Source organism: Microcebus murinus, chromosome 1 (assembly GCF_040939455.1).
Source record: "Microcebus murinus isolate Inina chromosome 1, M.murinus_Inina_mat1.0, whole genome shotgun sequence".
Taxonomy (NCBI): domain Eukaryota; kingdom Metazoa; phylum Chordata; class Mammalia; order Primates; family Cheirogaleidae; genus Microcebus; species Microcebus murinus.
Window position 1 is genome coordinate 159,112,755 of NC_134104.1, and position 19,802 is coordinate 159,132,556.

Below are 19,802 nucleotides of genomic sequence, written 5' to 3' on the forward strand. Positions count from 1 at the left end.
CCAGCACGAGAGTCGCGCCCGCGGCGCGGACTGCGGAGTTGTAAAGAACTCAGCGGCCGCAGTGGGCCGGGCGGGGCAGGGCGCGCTCCGCCGCGGCCAAGGACACCGGAGTTTGGAGTCCCCGCCCGCGCGGCGCCTCCCGCCCTCCCTCCCGCCGCGGCCGCCGGACTCCCGGGGCCGGCGAGGCGGGGCCGGGCTGCCGCCGCTGCCACAGGCGCGGCTCCCTGCCTCCTCCCCCTCCCGCCTCCCTCTCCACCTCTCCTCCCGCCCTCCTCTCCGCCCCCTCCCCGCTGCTGCTCTGCTCCCCAAGTGAGCCCGGCGCGCGAGAGGCAGGCAGGGCGGCGCGGAGCGGAGCAGCAGCCCCGCGCTCGCCCGCCGCGCGCCCAGCGCAGCTCCCCGCGGCCGCTCGCGTCGCCGCCGCCGCCGGCGCCGGAGGAGCCCAGCATGGCCGGGCCGGGCTCGCTGCGCCGCGCGTCCCGGGGGGCCTGGGCGCTCCTCGCCGCCGCGCTCCTCTACGCCGCGCTGGGGGACGCGGCGCGCTCGGAGCAGCAGATCCCGCTCTCCGTGTAAGTGCCGGGTCCTGCGCCGCGTGGGGAGGGGACTCGGCCGCCCGCCGCCGCCGTGCCCAAGTTTGGGCGCCTGCAGGTGCTGCTGTGCAGGACCCGCCGCGGGCGTCGGCCTCGCCGCTCGCACCTGCCTTTCGGACCGGCGTCGGGCGGCGAGCCTGGGGTGGGATCCTCTTCCCCTTCCCTCGGGCTGGCGCGAGTCCTGGAGATGCTCACCTCTAGTGACAGCACCAACTTTGGAGCCTGTTTACTGAATCCAACTTCCATGGGCCGCTTAATTACCCCCTCTTGGTTATCTTGTCACCCTTCTTCTCTTTTGGGCGGGGGATGGGTGGATCTCCTCTGGCTAGTATTTGCCAAGTGATGGTCGAGTCCTCAGGTAATTACTCAAATGCGACTCGGTTGTCTTTTTAGAGAGCCTGGGAGACTTTGCGCAGTCTGAACTCGGTGACCCTCCTCGGCCCCTCCCGCGCTGCGCTCTTCAGTTCGGTGCTAGCAGTTTCTGCTAAGGCGCTTTTTGTATCTTTTTTTTTCTCTTTCTTTTCTTTAATGTTATATCGCCCTGCGCCTCCAGCCACAGCCCCATGCGTGCGTGTGCGTGCGTGTTGACTGTGAAGCGAGTGGTTCATTTTCCCTGCGCCCTTTCTCCCTGTAGGGTGAAGCTCTGGGCCTCGGCTTTTGGTGGGGAGATAAAATCCATTGCTGCTAAGTACTCGGGCTCCCAGCTTCTGCAAAAGGTAAGGTTTCAGTGGTGGCAGGAAACGATGATTTTTCCAGCACAGAAAATGGAGGCAGATTTAGTTTCCCAAACAAACGTGAGCCCCGAGCAGCATCAGTTATCAGAGGAGTCTCTGATTCCCCTGTTTCTTGGCATTGTACTGTGCAGTGACTTCTCCCTGCCGACCGGTTATTTTTAGATGACACTTGCTTCTAAACACAAAGAAAAGCAGGATACTCACTCGCACTGTCCTGGCTGGGGCTCGGAAACTGAGCGTTTTTGCATGGCTCTCCTCAGTGCCGGTGCTGCTGCTGCTGCAAGACAGCAGATGCTCCTTCGGCCACAAAATGCTAACTTCATCCCAGGGGCAGACTCTGTGCCTATTTTATGGTGCCTTTCACCTTGCATTGGAGGCGTGGGGCTCAGTGTCAGAGAAAGACGCTGCACTATTGTTTGTCATCCCTGCAGTTGTACAATCCCATTATTCCCCAATCATCTAGACCCGGGGCTGGGATGCATTACATCATTACAGATAAGGAGAATGAATGTGGTTATCTTTCCACTCAGCTGCACTGCCGGGTAATAACCTATGAGAGTAGTCCACAAACTTAAGAAATTGGTCTGCGTTCATATAATTCTGGAGAGTAATGAGAATGGAGAATTGATTATTAGGCTTTTATCAGAAGCTGCATCAATTTTAATTCAAACAGGCAGCATTATGCTTAAATTACATTGTGAAATATGTGGTCTTTCCTTCCTTCTCCCCTCCAAGAAATAAAAAAAATGGGATGGGGAGGAGAAATTAGAGGGGTTAAAATAATTTGAAGTTAGTAAATCAACAGGGTTAATTGAAATATTCTCTTGATGATCAAAAATAAAATTGGCCTTTAGGGGATTATTCTCTGAAAATGGGTACAAACAGCTTAAATTGTTAAGTTAACTTTTTAAGCATTTTTAAATGTGTTTTTTGGGCCAATGTACCATATGTGTTATGCATGCTGCCTGGTAACCAAGTACGTATTTTATTTATGGCATTCCACTTCAGAGAGTAGCATTTTTGGGGACATTATATGAAACAGTTTGTCACTTGCAATCCAAATATCGTAATAAAGCGTCAGCCCACAGTGGAATTATAGAACTTATTTTGTCTTAAAAATTGCTAGTAGCCATATTCCTTGAAACCATGGAAAGATGGTTTGCTTAATTCTGTTTTTTGGGAAGGAGTTCATTGAATTATAGGTAATTGATAAAAACGTGAGGCTACAATACGCCTTTTATGGAAGATGATAATTTATATACCTGTGACCCACCTCAGAGCTTATAGGAATTGCCTTTCTCTAGTATTCTTTTAATCTGGACCAGTCCATATTCTGCTTTGGCATTTTGCCCACATGTCAGATGTTTTATGTGAAGAGTTCTGGATTGTGACATTGCCTGTGTATTTTCCTTATGTTTTTAGAGATGAGAATGTTTTGTATAACTTTAAAGAAATATTTCTCATTTGCATGTTGTAGTTTTAGCAACTCTGAAGGAATCTCTTCAGAGCCTGTGAATGTTTTTTTGGTTGTGCTTACGAACCTTTTATCTCATATTTTGTAGGAGCACATGAAATATGTTTTTCCCTTCTCTCCGAAGTTAACACACATGCACAAAACCCCATCAACCCTATTATTGGCTACTCTATAACAGCAAATTGGAAACAGCTAAAATGCCTCTCTTACCTTCTCATCAGCATCCTTTCTGGTGTTGAATTCAGTAGCCTTGCTTTGCTTTTGCCGTGCTTGCAGCTTGACAATTGTGTAATTATTTCCAGCTGTTTACGGCTTTGTTGTCATTTCTTGCTGCTGCCTGGCATTTTGTGGTCTGATGTGAGGGGAGGTGAGGAGTTGCGTGGCATCAGGGTCCAGGGCGGCTGTCTGCCCTGGCACTGGGGCTGCAATCATCTCTGCTCGTGCTCTGGGGCCCTGGGACATCCTTGGCTTTGTGTTGCTTGGCAAGGACTCTCATGAGTGATGGGAAGGACATATTAAACAACTTGGGGAGCATTTTTCAGATCTCTTTTGGCCATCTTGGTGTATTGCCCCGCTAAATGTGACCGTATTCTTAAAATTAGCAAAGAATATTGGCTTAGAGAGTTCAGGGTATGAACAGGAAAAGATCTGAGGTGCTCAGAGTGTAGGAGACATAGCATTATCTGGAAAAGCAAGGAGGTAATTGCCCCTCTCATTTATTTTCAAGTTTCTGGCATTTGCTTGAGAAATTACTCCTCTAAGTGAAAACTCTATGTACCCTTCTGTCACATCACTACACCTTAATAATTAAGATGCTTTCAAAATGAGTTAGAAAATTTGGTTGGAAAATGCATTTGCACTGCGTTGAGGGGACTCAAAGCTGACAACGCTATGTTGCGTGATAGACCGTGATTGCACGTTTAAGGCAAGGACGTTTAAAGTCGATTTTTAGTTAAGTAAGGTATGCTGTGTGCTGCCATATAACTTTCTGTATTTTATGTAGCTTCTCTAATTTGGCACTTCGTGTTGTGAATCAATGTAGTATGTTCATTTTTAGAATGGGAGTTTAGTCCTTTTTGCAATAAGGCATAAACTTTATAAGGTAGTTATTGTGAATATAAGTTAATTAATAACTGGCCATCTATTTTAAGGTGTTTGGAGACTGGGAAAACTGCCATTTTGGTACATGTTTTTATTAGATAATATAATTTGAGGTAGCAGTATTATTAGTGACTTCACCAATGTAAACACAAACATTTAACACTGTACCTCATTGTTAGGGCTTCAGAAAGAATATTTCATCATTTGTTTCTGTGTTTAATACTGTGGATTTCACTGCTTTAGCTTATTATGATATATTAGGTATTCCATGCCAAATTTTCCCTATTTTTTCTTCTTTTTATCTTTGCTGAGCACAGGAACAGCAGCCTATTAGTTCCTTATAAAGAAGATATTTTTGATTTTATAAAATGCAATAAGCCTTGTTTTAACAAAGTTGTCTGTTTTCAGTATAGAGTAGATTTTGGGACTTGTATGTTGGAGTTGAAATTAATCTTGGGAGGTTTTAGGTGTTGCTGGAGAATGGCAGGCCCCTGGAAGGGAGGCGTGGGTGTGGCGCTGTGTGCCTTCCTGAGCAGGCAGATTCTGGAGGGTTTCCATTCACTTCAGACTTTTAATTAACTTTCCTATTTGACATATTCATGCCAGTATTCAGCTGCTTCTATCTTGCTTCATTTTCCCCAGAGAATGCGTTTTGTTTGGGTTCTTTTGGGGAGGCATGGTTTCATCACCTCTATCTTCGTTTTTAGGACTCAGAGAGAAGCATTCTAGTAGGTCTTGGAACCTAGGCTGTTAAACTCAAGGGCTCCGCACCTCTAACAGTCACGATAAAAGGCATTAAACTGGCGTAATTCTCATTTCATCACCCTTAGGGAGAACTTGGTAGGAGCTTGCTTTTTCATTCCATTTAGACCTGCATTCAGGGAACTGGAGTTCACAGGAATGAAGGGTTCCAATTACATTTTCCAGAATCATGACGGTAAATACACAGAGGAAATACAGGTAACGTGTGTCTACCAGGAATGCTCGAAGAGAACTGACATCTACCTGGGCGCCTCGAGCAGCGCTTCCCACGCGCACACGTCTTGGAATGCACAACCAGGTTTTTGCGTTATCAACTATTTATGGAGAGGGTGGTTTTAATACAGAAAGTTGACGTCTCTTTCCATTGGACAGAGTCAGCAAAGTAAAAGGTTGGTTCTTTAAGCCATTTTTATAATTATGACTTTTCATCAATGTGGAAATCGATGGACTTTTAAATAATTAAATAGGTGTATTCACTTATCAGGAATTGGGTAGCAGTGCCGCCTTGGGAAGCCTGACACTTCAGATTGCTTTTATGGGGGAGGCGCTATTTCACTCCCATTTCTGTTGGATAAACACAGTTACTTGCCATCCCCAATGACAAATGCTTTCAACTTACGCTGCCGGCGCTCTAATTCATGGCGTCATTTCAAGTTACTGGACTTTTCCTCCACAGATTATTTTTAAAAGTCTTAAAATCTCTGAAATGATAGTTTTCAATCTTTCAGTGCAGTGTCTTGGTCTCATTATTCCAATCACCAGGACAGCAGGAGAGCCGGGCAAACCAGAGAGCGTTCGCTTCCTGCATCTCGTGCGCACATCAGATTGCACTTGGGAACGCACACACAGTCACCTGCTAAGCGTTTGTCTGAGCCTCTTTTGTTCATTGTTTCTTTTTCTTTCTTTCCTTCTTTTTCTCTTTCTTAACATTTCTTTTTGCCAGATATATTTCTACTTTGCTTTTTCTCTCATTAGGAGCTGCTGCAGCCTCTGTTGCTCCGGAGATTGACAGATGCTAGCCAAAATTAAGGGAAAATCAGAACATAGGCATGGTTTTCCGTTTGGAGGCAAACTTTCAGGTTTCTGTTACAATGTGGTTATAATTTAGATTGACCAGTATGGTGATCTCATGCTGATTTTAATTAATTAATTCTAATGGTAATGTGATTTTTAGGCAAACGCATGAATACCAAACCACCGGATAACTATGAAGTCCACTGGGCATGGGCAAGCATGGGTAGTGTTTCAAGTTGTTGATGAAGACATGGCCACGTATCAGGATGAATGAAAGTAAAATAAATGCAAAACCATTACCCCCTTGGCCCCTGCGGCCCTTCTCTTTGAATTTTGAAGCACATATTCTCAGAAGTACAAGTTTGGAATTTTAGCCTTTTTCACTTTCTGATTGATCTTCAGTTGGTGTTTAGTGTTCCCACTTACATTGATCGATAAATGATTTGGTGTGTGGGGCTTATTTAAAGAAGCATATCTTTTTTTCAGGTCCTCCTTTAATCCAGATTTGCCATCATAGATGCCAACAAATGGGTTTTTCTTTTCCCACGCGCACATCCTCTCTGAGAAGTGAGCAGCGTTTATTTCAGGAGTCCCCACCCGCGTCTTTTGTGGTCACAGTGCTCCTCGGAACAGCGTCCTGAGTTGAGACTCGCAGTGTCTTCCAGACACACTTAGCAGACTGTGTTCCCTGGGCCACTATGATTTGACTCCTATGGCTGAGACTGAGCAAAAAATCAAATAGATGTTATAAAATGCCTATGAATTAGCATATGAGCTTTCAACGCAGTTTCTATGCCAGAGATGTGATGGCCTGTGTTTCATCTCGAGTGACTGCTGCAAAGCGTTTGTGTGTCACTCAATGAGAAGAAAAGTTCCTAATGTCAGGCTTCTGGCAAAACTGGTAGAATCTTTATCAGCTCTCCTTGGTCTATTAAACAAAACGTAGCTTCTCCTTCAACAGAAGAAAATGATATGAGGAAGAGGAGGGCGCTCCATTTTTTGTGGTTTTTCACTGAGTATGTAGTGAGCAGCGTTCCCCATCTGAGGCGGCTGCTCCGGTAACGCAATGCCAGACTCCAAGACCCCTCTACGGCCCACTCCTCTGGCCTGCGCTGCAGCTCACCCTGGGCATACTTGGCATTTGTATAGCTGATGTGTTTTAGGGGTTTTCTTTTTTTTTTCTTTTTAGAGATGGAGAGTAGGGAGTGGGAGGCCAGGAGGGGGAGGCGGGGTCTTTAGGGGTTTTCTATGTGTGTAGCCAGCACGTCTACTTTTCAGAAGAAAGTTACTTTACAAATACAACTTTGAAAAGAGTCTAGTTCATTTCTAATAAATGCTAGACATTTCAATTTCCATTTGCTTTGAACAGCACTCCTTGGGCGCTCGTTCCAAGGCTGTTTAAATAAGGCGTTACATTTATAAGGTGTATTACATTTATATGTCACATCGCTTCCCAGTTACCCCAAATCAAGATTATAAAAATAAACAACTCAGGAGCCAAACTATTAGTGCACATTTCAAGGCCATGTTGGAAAGTAGAGCATCGTATCTTGACAAGAAATAGATGGCCATTCCTTCACTTTGTGAGCTTCAGAGTATTTATTTTGGCACTTGTTATTGGAAAACAGTACCCTTCCGAGGTTAAAGGGGCTATTATCCATGTAAATGATCTGGACAGGCAAGGTAGGCAAGGCTGTAAATGCTACGGATTCACAAAACACAACTCAAGTTATCTGTTTTAGGTGAAACAACTGCCAGTAGATATTTGGGGCTTGCATGTGTTGTTACCATGATACTTATTAAGCTCGTCTCGTGTGTGTGCGCCTACGTGTGCGCGCGTGGATGCCAATAGCAGGCATGCTGCTCGTCGCAGAGCGTGCCAGGTGCTGCCTGCTGATGGGGAAGACTGTCCTTGTCCTCTTGGACTGCTAGAGAGGCTGGCTTCAGAGAGGGAACCAGGGCACTAGGACAGTCATTCAGTCTACCAGGCATGGATTTATTCAGTACCTGGAATTTTGTAGACAGTTGGAAATTTAGGATTTGCTGAGACTAAGACTGGCTACCTAATTTATGGGGCCCGGTGCAAAATGCAGAACCCCTTGTTAAAAATTATTAAGAATTTCAGCAGAGCACTAACCCGAGTCCAGGGCCCTGGCTAACCCTCCTGTGGGACAGGCTGGCCTCATTCTGGCTTGCTTTCTTTCCTGCTGGGTAGCTGATGCTCTCAGCCCCATTCAGTCTAGGAGGCTTCCTTTGCCCACCTTTGTTCTGTCACCAGTGAAATCATTTTCTTATTTTATGAGTAATAGGTCGAGAGCTTGAAGCATTTTCAGAGGTGCACATCTTTGGAGATGCTCTGTTGTTAAAGGAAGGGTCACTGGCCTACAGCAGTGGCATCTGTCTTTTTATCTTTTCTGTATGCATTTCCTGCATGGCTCTGGGCAAATTGCTTAACCTAATAGTAAAACAGGTAGCATTCACTCTGTAGTTTCTGCATTCCAGGTACTAACTAGACAGGGACTACCATTCATCCCATTTTACAGATTTAGAAGCTGAGGCTTGCACAGCATAAGCAACCTTCCCAAGGTGAGTGAGCTCAGCTTCCAGAGTCTGCACACCTGGCCATGGTGCTATATTCCCTTGTTTTTTGTGTGATCTTTTTCTATGTCAGTTCCTATTTGAAAAACAAGTGTGAATGATCCTGCATTTCTCCACCTGGCAGTGTTTGGGAGTATTAGAGGGGATAACATCTGGGACATTAATTCAGAAACAAAGCCTGGGATAACAGCTGGGAGGACACACCCTTAGGGTCAGATGGACTTTGATCTGAGTCCCCAGATCTGCCATTTCCTGGCGGAGTCACCTTGAAGTTTAACATTTTTGAACCCATATCCTTAAATGGGAAAGGAGACCAATACCTCTTATCTTCTAGGGTGTGATGAAGTTGAAATGAGATAACCTGTGCAAAGCACTTCCCGCAGTGCCTGGCATATCAAAGGCTCCTGCCAGTGAGTTGCTGTGTCGTTACTAGTTGCAATATACAAATAGAAGCTCTTCAGGTAACCTTCGCTGAGCATCTTTGGGGCCTGGATCCATGCATATGTGTGGACTTCATGAATGAGCAAGTTCATAAATGGGTGAGTGCCAGGTGTTGGCACGTAGGAAGGTGCTCCCCACCTGGCACCTGGTGGGGGTACTTTCGAGCAGGAGGAGGGCCGCAGTGGCTGCAGCCTCTCTAAGGATGTGTACTCTTCCCCTTGAGATCAGCTTCCTTCTCCTGAGGGTGGAGGGGAGATGCCCAGAGGAAGCTGTCGCCTGAGGATTCGGGATTGCCTTACCCTCTCCCTCCCTCGCCCTGCCATCTGGGCAGTGGCTCAGGATGAGGAAGTGGCTGCCTCTGCCCCATGACCCAGAGTGAGGCCCTTAACCACAGCCCAGGGGAACCCGGCACGCCCAGCCATTTGCCTTGCTATGGGAGCATGGTCAGAAGCCAGCTACCAATACTCCCTAATACAGATGCCTTCTTGGACAGCATTCCAGTTGTTTATTATTATTGTTGTTGTTAGTTTTAGAGATGGGGTCTTGGTATGTTGCCCAGGCTGGATTTGAGCTCCTGGCTCAAGTAGATGAAACTGTAGGTGTGAGCCACCACACTCGGGTTTTAATTGTTTAGAACAATGTGTGGTGTGTGGGGATCCTTAATTCTCTGGCTACTCTCTCTTTCGTACCCCACTTCGTTATTAATGAACAAGAGAGACTCTTGGACTTTTTGTTACTTTGATTCCATGATGAGTTCATAAAATTAAGGCAGCGTATATCATGCACATTTAAAGTGATGGAGCACAATGAATGACAAAAGCGTTTATTATACATCCCCAGGGAGGTAGTTTTGTTTTTTTGTTTTTTTTTCGTTCTCAAATCCTCCTAATCTTGTCCTTTGCACAGGAAAGGTGGGCAGTTGTAGGATTAAAGTTTGCTCTTGCTGTAACATTGAACTGTAATTTGCAAAGCAAGGTGAAACTTGGAAATACACGGCAGGCATCTGGCTGTTTGCACCTGTATTATCCATAACGCCTTGTCCATTGTACTTGTTGAAGCAGAGGTGGAAAGTATTGTAAAAGAACAATAGGTGTGGAAGGCAGTAAATTCACTGGATGCAGGTAATCTTCGGCCGCAAGTCATAACGTACAGCTTTACTCTCAGCCTCCTACTGGTTTCCATTATTAGCAAAACATCTATTAGAGCAATATGATTGCGTTATGTGCAGACAGCTCAGTGGGCATAGACTTTTGCCCCACTGGCATAAATGATAGTCATTTGACTTCTGGGATGGTATTGCTAAAGTTTGAATATTCTTTCTTCTCAGCCTTGGCCTGGGTCCCTGTTGGAATGGTGCTGGCACTTGCGTTCATAAGACAGAATTTGCATGGCATCTCAGATGTCACTTGTGTTCATAAGACAGAACTCGCATAGCATCCCAGATGGCACACTTCAGGCAGGTCACTGTTAGGCAGCCAGTAAAAGGTATTTGTGTGTGTATGTGTGTGTGTTTTTTATACATGGGCTATTTCCCTTTGTTAATAAATTCTGGTAACTAATTTAAAATCCCAGGATCTGTGGCCAACTTTGAGTATTCCAGAACATCAGGAATCACCTGCCGCCTTGAATAAGATGTGATCCTCTCAGGAGAGAGCTCACAGCTCACCAATCTTTTGAAAAAAGCCAGTGATACACATTTCCCAGAACAGGAATTTCAGGATTATAGAGCCATAGCTGGATTTTCTACTTGAACAGCAAGGTTTTCAGTTTTTTGCTTGAAACAAATGACCTATGAATGATAGGAAAAATATATAGACTTAGAAAGAAATCCGAGGATTGACTTAAAAATCTGCTTTAAGAGAGGAGTCAGTCTTGGGAAGGCAGAATTGTGTAGAGTTGAGAGTCTGAATCTGAGTGAGGCCAGTCTGGATTTGAATCCAGATGCCCTGGCTGACTAGTCATAGAATCCTCACAAGTCAATTGCTGAGCCTTAGTGTTCTTATCTATTAAATGGACACAGTGGTACTAACTTTTAGGGTGGAGTCGAGAGGCCCAAATGAGAAGATGCATGCAGGATGCTTGGCAGTAAGGGGCTTATAGAAAGTGTTTAGAAAAGGTAGACTGTTGTATTGTTGTCATTATTCCCAAGGATTCCCTCCACACACTAGGAAGTATTGGCTGATAGAGATAGCAGTCTGTCTACTTGGAGGGCAGTTAACATCAGGCCATCCGAAGGCCTTGTTTGGAGACCTCTACCCATGACTCAGCACTACAAGGGCTTTTTAGGAAGTAGCCATAATAATAATGATGCAGGTGCTTGATTTGCATTTGATGCCTTATTTACAATATATTGTTTGATTTCTCACAACCACCCCTGAGGTAAGTTCTGTTATCATCTCCATTTTAGAGATGCAGAAACTGAGGCAGAGAACAAAACTCTGCCCAAGGCTGCATGGTCGGCTTGGAGCTAGGGTCCCCCCAATCTCAGTTTAGGTACCTGGGTGGGAGGGGGGTCAGAGGAAAGGCATTCAGGTATTTTCTAGGACCAGCCATTTGTCCCATGCCTTGGTCTTAGTATGATACTGGCTCATAGGGGTGTTTGGTGGAAATTTCTTTCCTGCCTTTAATCTTTTCCCTAGCAGAATTCTTAGTCTTGCTGCTGGGTGTGTTGCCATTTGCCCTCACAACACAGCATTTTAAAAGGGGCAAGAGCTGGAGTGAGGGGAGGGCTGGTGAGTTCTCTCTTTAGCTTTCTATACTTCTTCCTTTTGTTATAAGAAAATTATGCTGCTTGTCTTATAGTTTCCTTTGAGCGTCAGCCCTCCCTTCACTAGCTTTGACCTCAAAGATGCCTTTCTGGAAATCTAATTGAATTTGGTTAAGTGTCCTTTTGTGTATTCCCCATTGTGGTGGTGGGTGATATTGTAGTGTGGAAGAGCCAGCTTGGGCTCTGGGACCCTGGGACCGGATGGATCTGGCTTTGAGATCCAGCTGGAGCCTTGTTAGCTTCATGTGGGGGCCTTGGGTTGCTGATCTGCCAAATGGGGTCGTAGCGAGGATTAGATGTGGAGGCACGTGGTAGTCTTAGGACAGAAGCGGACACCCAGGAAGTGCCCGGCAAGTTTTGGCTCTTCTGTTTTCTGTATTCCCATTCTTGGTCTATCTTTGCTAGATTTTTTTTGGTGCTTATTTCTTTCTCTTGGTGAAGCCACAATTCTGTTTTTCTTCACAATTGACAACAGCTTAAAGGCCACAGCCCTTGGACCACTGTGATCAATTTTGTTTGGCACAGAATGAGGCTGGCAGACCCTGGTGGGTCTGGGATCTGGGCTGTGTGATATCCTGCAGACTGCTTATCTCCGTTGGTGGTGAGGGGAGGGGTGAGAAGGGGGCTGGTGTGCCGGGTCTTAAATCCCCCAGGGCATGCTTTCCATTCTGGAGAGGGTCCCCCTTTGACACTTAGCACATTGCTATCTATGGGGTGGGCTTCAGGGCTTCTTTGTGTGGCAGGCATGGATGTTCTGACAAACAAAGGAAGGAATGGCAGAGCCCAGGCGTTTCCTTGTCCTCACCCACAGGAAATAAGTGATGGCAATAAGAACACTGGTGATCACAGGCAGATCACCAGTCCTTCATATCCCTTTCCCATTTATTCTCCAACACCCCAGCATCAGGCACGCATGCTGCAAAAATGGGGGCTGCCTTTCAGCAACAGCAATCCAGCCCTGAAACCCTGCAGGCAGGCCCCTTGCCCACTACCCTTTCAGTGCCAGCAGAGACTGCCAGGCAGCCGAGCTAGCTGGTCCTTACTTCAGCCGGGTGACCCCTCCTTCCCTTGGGAGGCATCCCTGCCCATCTGGGTCAGCACCCTGGAAGCACAGCAGAGTCTCCCCAAGAAGCGTCCAGTTGGACTTAAGGGTCCCAGCGCCTCTGCAGCGCCAAGCTGAGCAGCTGCCATGGAGCACCGCAGTGCCGGGCGGGTGCACGAGGAGCACCAAGCGAGACTGATGGGGCCGTCGCAGCCGCCACCATCAACCTGGGGAGGCAACGCGGCAAAGGCAATTAGGAAGCTGCTGCAGCTAATTCCATAAAGCACTTGAACGCCACATTCCCAGTGATATTGGGGAGAAATGTGAATTTTAATTTCTGTTTCCTCTTCCTTTACATGGGTGTGTGCTTCACTTGGCCTTCTCTGAGGCCCTTGCCAGCATCAGGATGGGTGTGTGGTGTTTGCCGAGTGTGGCCTCCCCTTCTCAGCGAGGGGCTTCTTTTTATTTGTTTGTTTCCATCACTGGGTCTGGATTTCTGAGTCTGTGCATGGTAGGCTCTGGGGAGCTGCATCTCCTCTGCCCACGGCAGCATACCTGCAGCCTCCACAGTGGGGCCTGGGGTGACCTCTCAGCTGCGCCCTGCGTGGGCTGTGTCGGCACCTTCAGCGGGAGGGAGCCTTGTGAGAGGCCATAAAGCGAGTTCGGGTTATTTTTATTTGCATTTGCATCCTGCAGGTGCAATCGCCTGTTCTCTTCCCCAGCTCCAGCCGAGGATACACTGAGAGCCTGCACCACGCAGCCCCCTCTGAGTTGGGGGCCGGGCCGGGGCAGCTGCCGAGGAAGTGGTAATTATATGGATTTAATGGGCGGTGGTTTTCCCAAAAGACATTCTGCTCCAGCTTTCGCTGCCCCCAAGTATCAGGACCCAACGGAGTACTGTACTGTGCTTTCCGCTTTCGGAGGAGACTTGCTTTAGCTCCCCGGGGACGTGGCTCCTCTGTGGAGGCCGGGGCTCCGCCCAGCAGAGCGGCCGAGTGGTCCTGCAGTGCGCGGGCCTGATGCCCACTCTCCTCCTCCCTGTCGAGCACGGTGCCCGTGTGAAGGGCATGAGAGGGCTCCTTGGAGAGGGGCAGACTGTATAAATAGCTGTGTGTGGGGGGGCTCAGTGCCGTGCCCCAGGTCTCACAGTGAATCAGGAAGGGGCCAGGCCCTGAATTCTGGAGTCCTGACTCCCAGCCCCGGCCCTTGCTCAGGCCTCAGTGTTGAGGCCACTGAGGGAAGGAAATGTTCCACGTGGGTTCCTTGGAGGACAGAGCCGCGGCCCTGGGCCCTGCGACCTGTCCGCTCCCCATCCCAAGCCTTTCAAAGAAAGCTCCTGGCTGGGCTGCACTGCAAATCTGCTCCAGTTGCCTGGGTGTGCTTGCAACCTCTCCTCCAATTAAATGCATTTAAACCTGAATTTCACCTAGAGAAAGTGTTCCCTCAATGTATCTCTCTCTAACAGCCAAAATATTTTGTCCCAATGTTTTATCAGGGAGCATTCCCCTTTAACACTGTCTATAAAAGTGAAGCCAGTAGGAGACAGAACAATTAGTCAAGTGTTTTATTCAGTACTAATAACCCATCTGGAAACCTGAGGCCTCCAACCTTCCCCTTTTCTACAACAGAGGTTCAAATGATCAAATGCTTCATTTAAAGTAGAATATTGTGGTTTGGGAAAATCTTTAGCTATTTTAACAGACTCACAAAAATACATTTGCTTTTGGCCAAATGTTGGACATATTTTCTTCTTTCTTCCTTCCCTCACTTCCTTCCTTCCTACTTCAACAAACATCCATTGAATACTCAGTGAGGTGTGCAGAGCTGTGTGGGGCGCCCAAATCCCCTTGCTGTGGCGGCCACCTTTCCCGTCCTCACCCTGAGTGACGGTGCTCCAGTGACAGCACTCTGCTGGCATCCCCACACGCATCCGGCCGTGTCAAGCCTGTGTCTGTGCCCATGTCACTGCCCCGTCTACACTGCTGACCCTGTCACCCTGGTCTGGCTGCGGAACCCTGATTCTACAGGATGTCAGGCGTTAGCAGGCAGAAGTGTCACCCGGGGAGCTTGTTGAAATGCATTATTTCCGAGGCCTATCCCGAGAGACTGACTAGTAAGCTTGGCTAGGGCCCAGGAATCTGCATGCCAACAAACATCTCAGATGATTCTGACTTGGTGATCCATGGACCACACTTTGAGAGATGCCACCTACATCTCACCTCGGGAGGCTCTGGCTTTCCATAAAGAGATCCAGACATTCCCTCCCTTTTCTTCTGGCCTGTGCATGTCTTCCCTCCATGGTTTGCATATGTGTCTGTGTGCGTGGGGTCTGTGTTGTCCTGGACCAGAGGCTCAGGCTGCTCTACTTCTGAGCCGGGTCAGAAACATGGGCTGGGATCAGGTCCAGCCTTCCTCAGCATGGATGGCATGAATGGAACAAGTCAGACATGTTTTCTTTTAAGTCAAAAGGTACCCACATGCACATCTGATTGTTGAAGAAGCAGTTTATTTAGAAATCACTGAGCACAGTTCAAACGGCCAATTTCTGAGATAGAGAGAAATTTGTAGAAAAGCCACCTGTTACCAGTGGCTTTTTTTCTTACCAAATAGGTTACTGAGACCTGTGGTTACTAGCCCTTTAACAGAAATTGTTTAGTGAGCATCAGTATGAGAGACAGCATCTGCTTCCCATGCGAGCCTTCTCCTAATCTCCCTGGTGCAAGAATTGCTCCCTCGGGCCTATTGCGACACAAAACTGTATTTTCTAAGTCACTGCGTTTCAAACTTTTTTGACCATGGCCCACAGTATGAAATATTAATATACATTTTACTGCGACCATTACACACAACCTTACATGTGAAACACAAGTTTCATGAAACATCACTTAGCCTTATTCTGTGTGCTCAGCCTGGCATTTCGTGTTCTGTTCCATTGTATTCCACTCAGTCTGAATAGACTGTTCCACACTATTCTGCCCTACTCTGTTACTGTATTGTAGTGTATTCTATTTTATCCATTTTAGAAGACTGGCTCTGCCCAATAAATTGATTTCACAACAAAATAAATGTGTTTAAAAAACAGTGCTCAAAATGTTACCAGGGTGAATTGCAGGCTACTTCAATGTTATTTTGGGAGGTGTAGCATTGATCTTTGAGACTACAGCTGTGTTTTAATGATAATAATGACAGGTGGTGACAGCTAATGCTTACCAGGCAGTGACAGTGCCAAACTCTCTGTATACATTTCATTTCACCTTCTCAACAAGTGCATGAGATAGATGCTTTGGTGGCACCGTTTTCTAGAGGAGGACACCTAAGGTCAGGGAAGTGATGTGACTTACCCACGGTCATGTAGCTGTAAGTGGTGGCATTGATTCTTGAGCCCAGGGCTGTCTGAACCTGAAGGCTGTACTCCTAACTGTGTTTGCATTTGCCTCTTCCTGTTGCCAGCCACCTGGGTTGATCCCGAGTGTTACACTGGGCTCTGTTATGTGTAAGGCCCAGGTAGAGGCAATGTTAGGGTGGCATGATGGGGAGCAATGGGGAGGAAATGTGAGAGAAAAGGAGGAGAGTGGGAGAAGGAAGTCTGGGAAAGCCAGGGTGAGCAGTGGTTTTCAGAGCATCTGGTATTTTGCTTAGCACATACAGAATTCACACAGTGTTTTTGCGTCTGTGTTATATTGGCTACCTCCTCCTTAGAACACCCACTGCATCTGTTATTTATTATTGTATCTGCTGGGCAATGATTTGTTTTTACAGCTCCTTCTCTGACCAAGGGTCATCTTTCTGAGGCCAGGAACGATGCCTTGTCCTTCTTGGCATGCCAGGACATGGCCCAAGGAGATGCCTCTCCAGAGTTTGGTGAGTGAGCAAGTGTGTGAAGAGGTCCCTAAGTTTAAGTTCATCTTCACAACTGGCCCACGACTCAGGTTCCATCTTCATGCTGCATTTGAGGAAACTGGGCCCAAGATCACGACGTTAGCGATGGAAGAGCCGGGTGGAGGGCCCCCACTTCCCAGATGCAAACGTGACCATTGTGTTTGTATTTGTATGATTTTTGTTTACTGAATATTAATTTTGTCATCTTCCACACATTTCTCTTCTTCCACCTGGATCTGGGTTTTCTGGGTTTGGTTCCCTTTTCTTTTGGTGGTTTGGGCATGATGTGGCTAGCCCAGAGAGTCACCAGGCTGGAGAGAGCAGGGCCCTGGCCTCGGGGTCTGGAAGTCCAGGTTCTGGCTCCGGCCGGTACTGCTGAGCTCAGGGACCTGGGCACCTCCCTGCGTCTCCCTGGGCCTGCATGGTGGAGCTCCCAGTGCTGAGAGTCGGCACAGCTCCTGAGGACGGCAACCCCGCCCCGTGTCCCGTGTGCCCCGCTGTGGGATGGGGGTGCTTGGTTAGGGTCCTCTTCTTTCCATTTTGTCCCAGTGTCTGCCATCCCATCAACATGTTGCCCTGCTCCTGTGTGCACCAGGCGTCTGCTGGGGGCGAGGGAGGTGTGAGGAGCCGCTGGCCCTGCTTCGGGGCGCGGTCTGGCAGAGGAGCGCTGACCCCGCACAAGCCTGCAGACAACAAGGACGGCTTGGCTGAATGGCCGGGAGTGGACTGAAGTTGCACTGATGCCAGAGGAGGCAGAAGTGACACGCTGTGTTGGTGAATCCTTCTCTACATTGTTGCTGACATTATCTCCTGGGACTCCTTGCACCACAGGCTTGTTCTTAGAGCCGTGTATGGGAATGGAGTCGTCTTTGAATGTAAAGGCAAAAACACAAGGGACTAAAATATTTGACATATGATGAAGCTCTGTGACATTTTAGACAGTGAGTAAATTGGTATTTATATAACCTGGTATATTCACTTCTCCTGATCCACCCTCCCTTGAATGTTGACTTAATATCACGCCTGACTAAATGACGTTAATTGCTTTAAACTGCCAAATTAAAAAGCCAGCCTTCATTCAACAAGTGTGCTGAGTTCGCAGCCCAGGCCGGGGCTGCAGAGCGGGCTCTCTCGGAGGGAAGGCTGAGACGCAGCCTGAGCGGCTCCCGCGAGGCTCGCCGGGCGGAGCTGGCTGTGGGTGTGAGCCCTGCCGCCACCAGCCTGTGGTGTGTGGCCTTGAGCAGTTTCTTAGCTTCTCTGTTTCCCAGGCGGAGCTGGCTGTGGGTGTGAGCCCTGCCTCCACCAGCCTGTGGTGTGTGGCCTTGAGCAGTTTCTTAGCTTCTCTGTTTCCCAGTGTCCCCTTCTTTAAATGCTCCCTATCTCTTTGGACTGAAGTGAGGATTAAATTAGACCATGAAAATAAAATTTATCTCAGCGTCTGGCAGCGCGGGAACGCAGCGAACGGCAGCAGCCCTGTTTCCCTTCTCGCCGTGTGAGCTGTGCACCGTCAGTGGAGTGGCCTCCGCCCGGCAGTGGCAGCGCCCTGGGGCAAGCCCTTTCTCGGCTGGTGCATCGCTCTCTTTCTGGCTCCTGTAATGGTGTCTTCAGCAAATACTTGTGGAATAAATGAATGAGAGAGGGTGGACAGGAACTGAGCTTTACCAGCTGAGGAAACTGAGGCTCAGCGAGGTCGCTGAGATTATAAGGGGCAGAACAGAGGTCTGCCCTGTCCTCAGCCAAGACGCTCAGCTAGTGGGGCCACGTCGGCGCCTCTCCACAGTGCGACCTCAATTCCCAAGAGCAGCACCGCCTGTCCCGGCCGTCGCAGGTGAAGCGTGTGTGTGAGTGTGCCCAGGTGCACGCCGAGAAGATGTGTCATGTTACTGTGGCCTCATGGCTCTTCAGAAACCAGTCGGTCAGTTCTCATTCTTGGGGGGAGTGATGTACTGGAAACCCTTCTCTCTTTTGGGAAAAGGCTCCCTAGAAGTGCTCGTGCTCTGAGTTAACCACAGAACCCTCTAGGAAGTTGAAGCGGCCATACCTGAGGCCCCATAGGAGGTGCTTTTTCTGGGACGTGGTAAGGGGAGCCTTTCCCTGGAGCTACGCGGTATGTGTCGTCTTTCTCTTGGCACGGCGGTGGTGGTTTCTGCCTCCCCGCCCACCCGGCAGAGCCCCTCGTTGTCCCGAGGCAGCTGGCTCTGAAGCTCCGCTGTTCGCCCTGGTTCTCAGACCCCGTTTTGAGGCGAGGCTGCTGGGCTCCCTCCGAGAGAAGAGAAGCTGCAGTGAGAAAAGCAGCCCTTCCTGATCTCTTCTAGAAAGTCCTTGAACTCGGCCCTTGAATGGTGCAGTATAAATTCGGGAGATGATGGCTATTAATACTTGCTTCTGGTGTAGCAGCTTTTAGTCCAGGATGTCAAAATACATCAATAACACATTCTTTCTCCATTTTCCCATGTCACGTGTAGGGGAGGTAAGAGCATCTCCAGAGAGAATATCATTGCCTCGGACCACGGCTGGTCCTGGCAGGAGCACGATAAAGTCTGAATTTGATGATTTCATGTCTTCATTCATTCATTTATTCAGTAAACGTTTTTTGTCTTGCTATTCTGTCCCAGGAATTGTGCTGGCTCTGGGGATAAAAGGACAAGCAAAATAAGACTGCACCCTCATGGGGATTACAATCTAATGTGAGAATCAGCCCTTTCTCAAAGAACAAGACTGATGAGTGCAAGTCTCCGAGGGGGACTGTGAAGGGATACTGATAGCACGTGATGACTGGAGGGTCTGCTCTGGTCCGGGTCGGAGGAGACTTGCAAGGGGAGGAGCTTCAGCTGAGACCCGAGGGGTGGCAGAAATTAACATGACAGAGAGGTGGAAGAGGGGATCCTGGACCCTTGGTTATGCTCTCTTGCCCATCCTGGCTCGGCCTCACCGTCACACTCCACGTAGGTTGGGGCCTCGGTTCTGTGCCTGAGTCCTGCAAGGAGAACTTGCAGGGATGGAAGTCCTCCTTGTAGTTCAAGGAGGAACTCAGCCCATACTTTCTTCTTGGCCTTGGTTATCTTGTTTCTATTGCCCCCAAATCCCACCCTTGCCCCTGTGTGTAGCAGCTTGTTGAATTCTCTGTCTTCCCAGTCTAACTTTTTAGTTCAGCAAAGAGCTTTTGCGAAACTAATATGCCAGGGGCTCAGTGCTGGGCCTCAGTTGCTACTGGCTTCAGGAAGCGTTTCCAATCTCACCCTCTTTTGCCTTTTGCACCTCACTTGGGGTCATTATATCAATAGTGACTTGTTTCTAATTATTGTTGTACTAAGGCCCTTCCCTCAGCTCCACCATCTTCTCGAAGCCCTTTTGTCTCTCACGTCTCTGTTTTCCTTGTGCTCCCTAGGGTAGAGCCTAATGG

At 48.2% G+C, this 19,802-nt stretch overlaps 1 protein-coding gene across 2 annotated transcripts in view; it reads left to right on the top strand.

Annotated features, from left to right (window-relative positions):
• The first annotated feature begins 297 nt into the window (after positions 1-297).
• CACNA2D3 (calcium voltage-gated channel auxiliary subunit alpha2delta 3) overlaps positions 298-19,802 on the top strand; it is an 859,261-nt gene continuing 839,756 nt past the window's right edge. The window contains exons 1-2 of one of the 2 annotated variants that reach the window (XM_020280385.2): positions 298-566; positions 1,222-1,303. In XM_020280385.2, coding sequence (XP_020135974.1) covers positions 445-566; positions 1,222-1,303 — 204 coding nt within the window. In that variant the 5' untranslated portion in view covers positions 298-444. The remainder of the gene's footprint in view (positions 567-1,221; positions 1,304-19,802) is intronic. The other variant, XM_076008650.1, reaches the window with a different exon arrangement.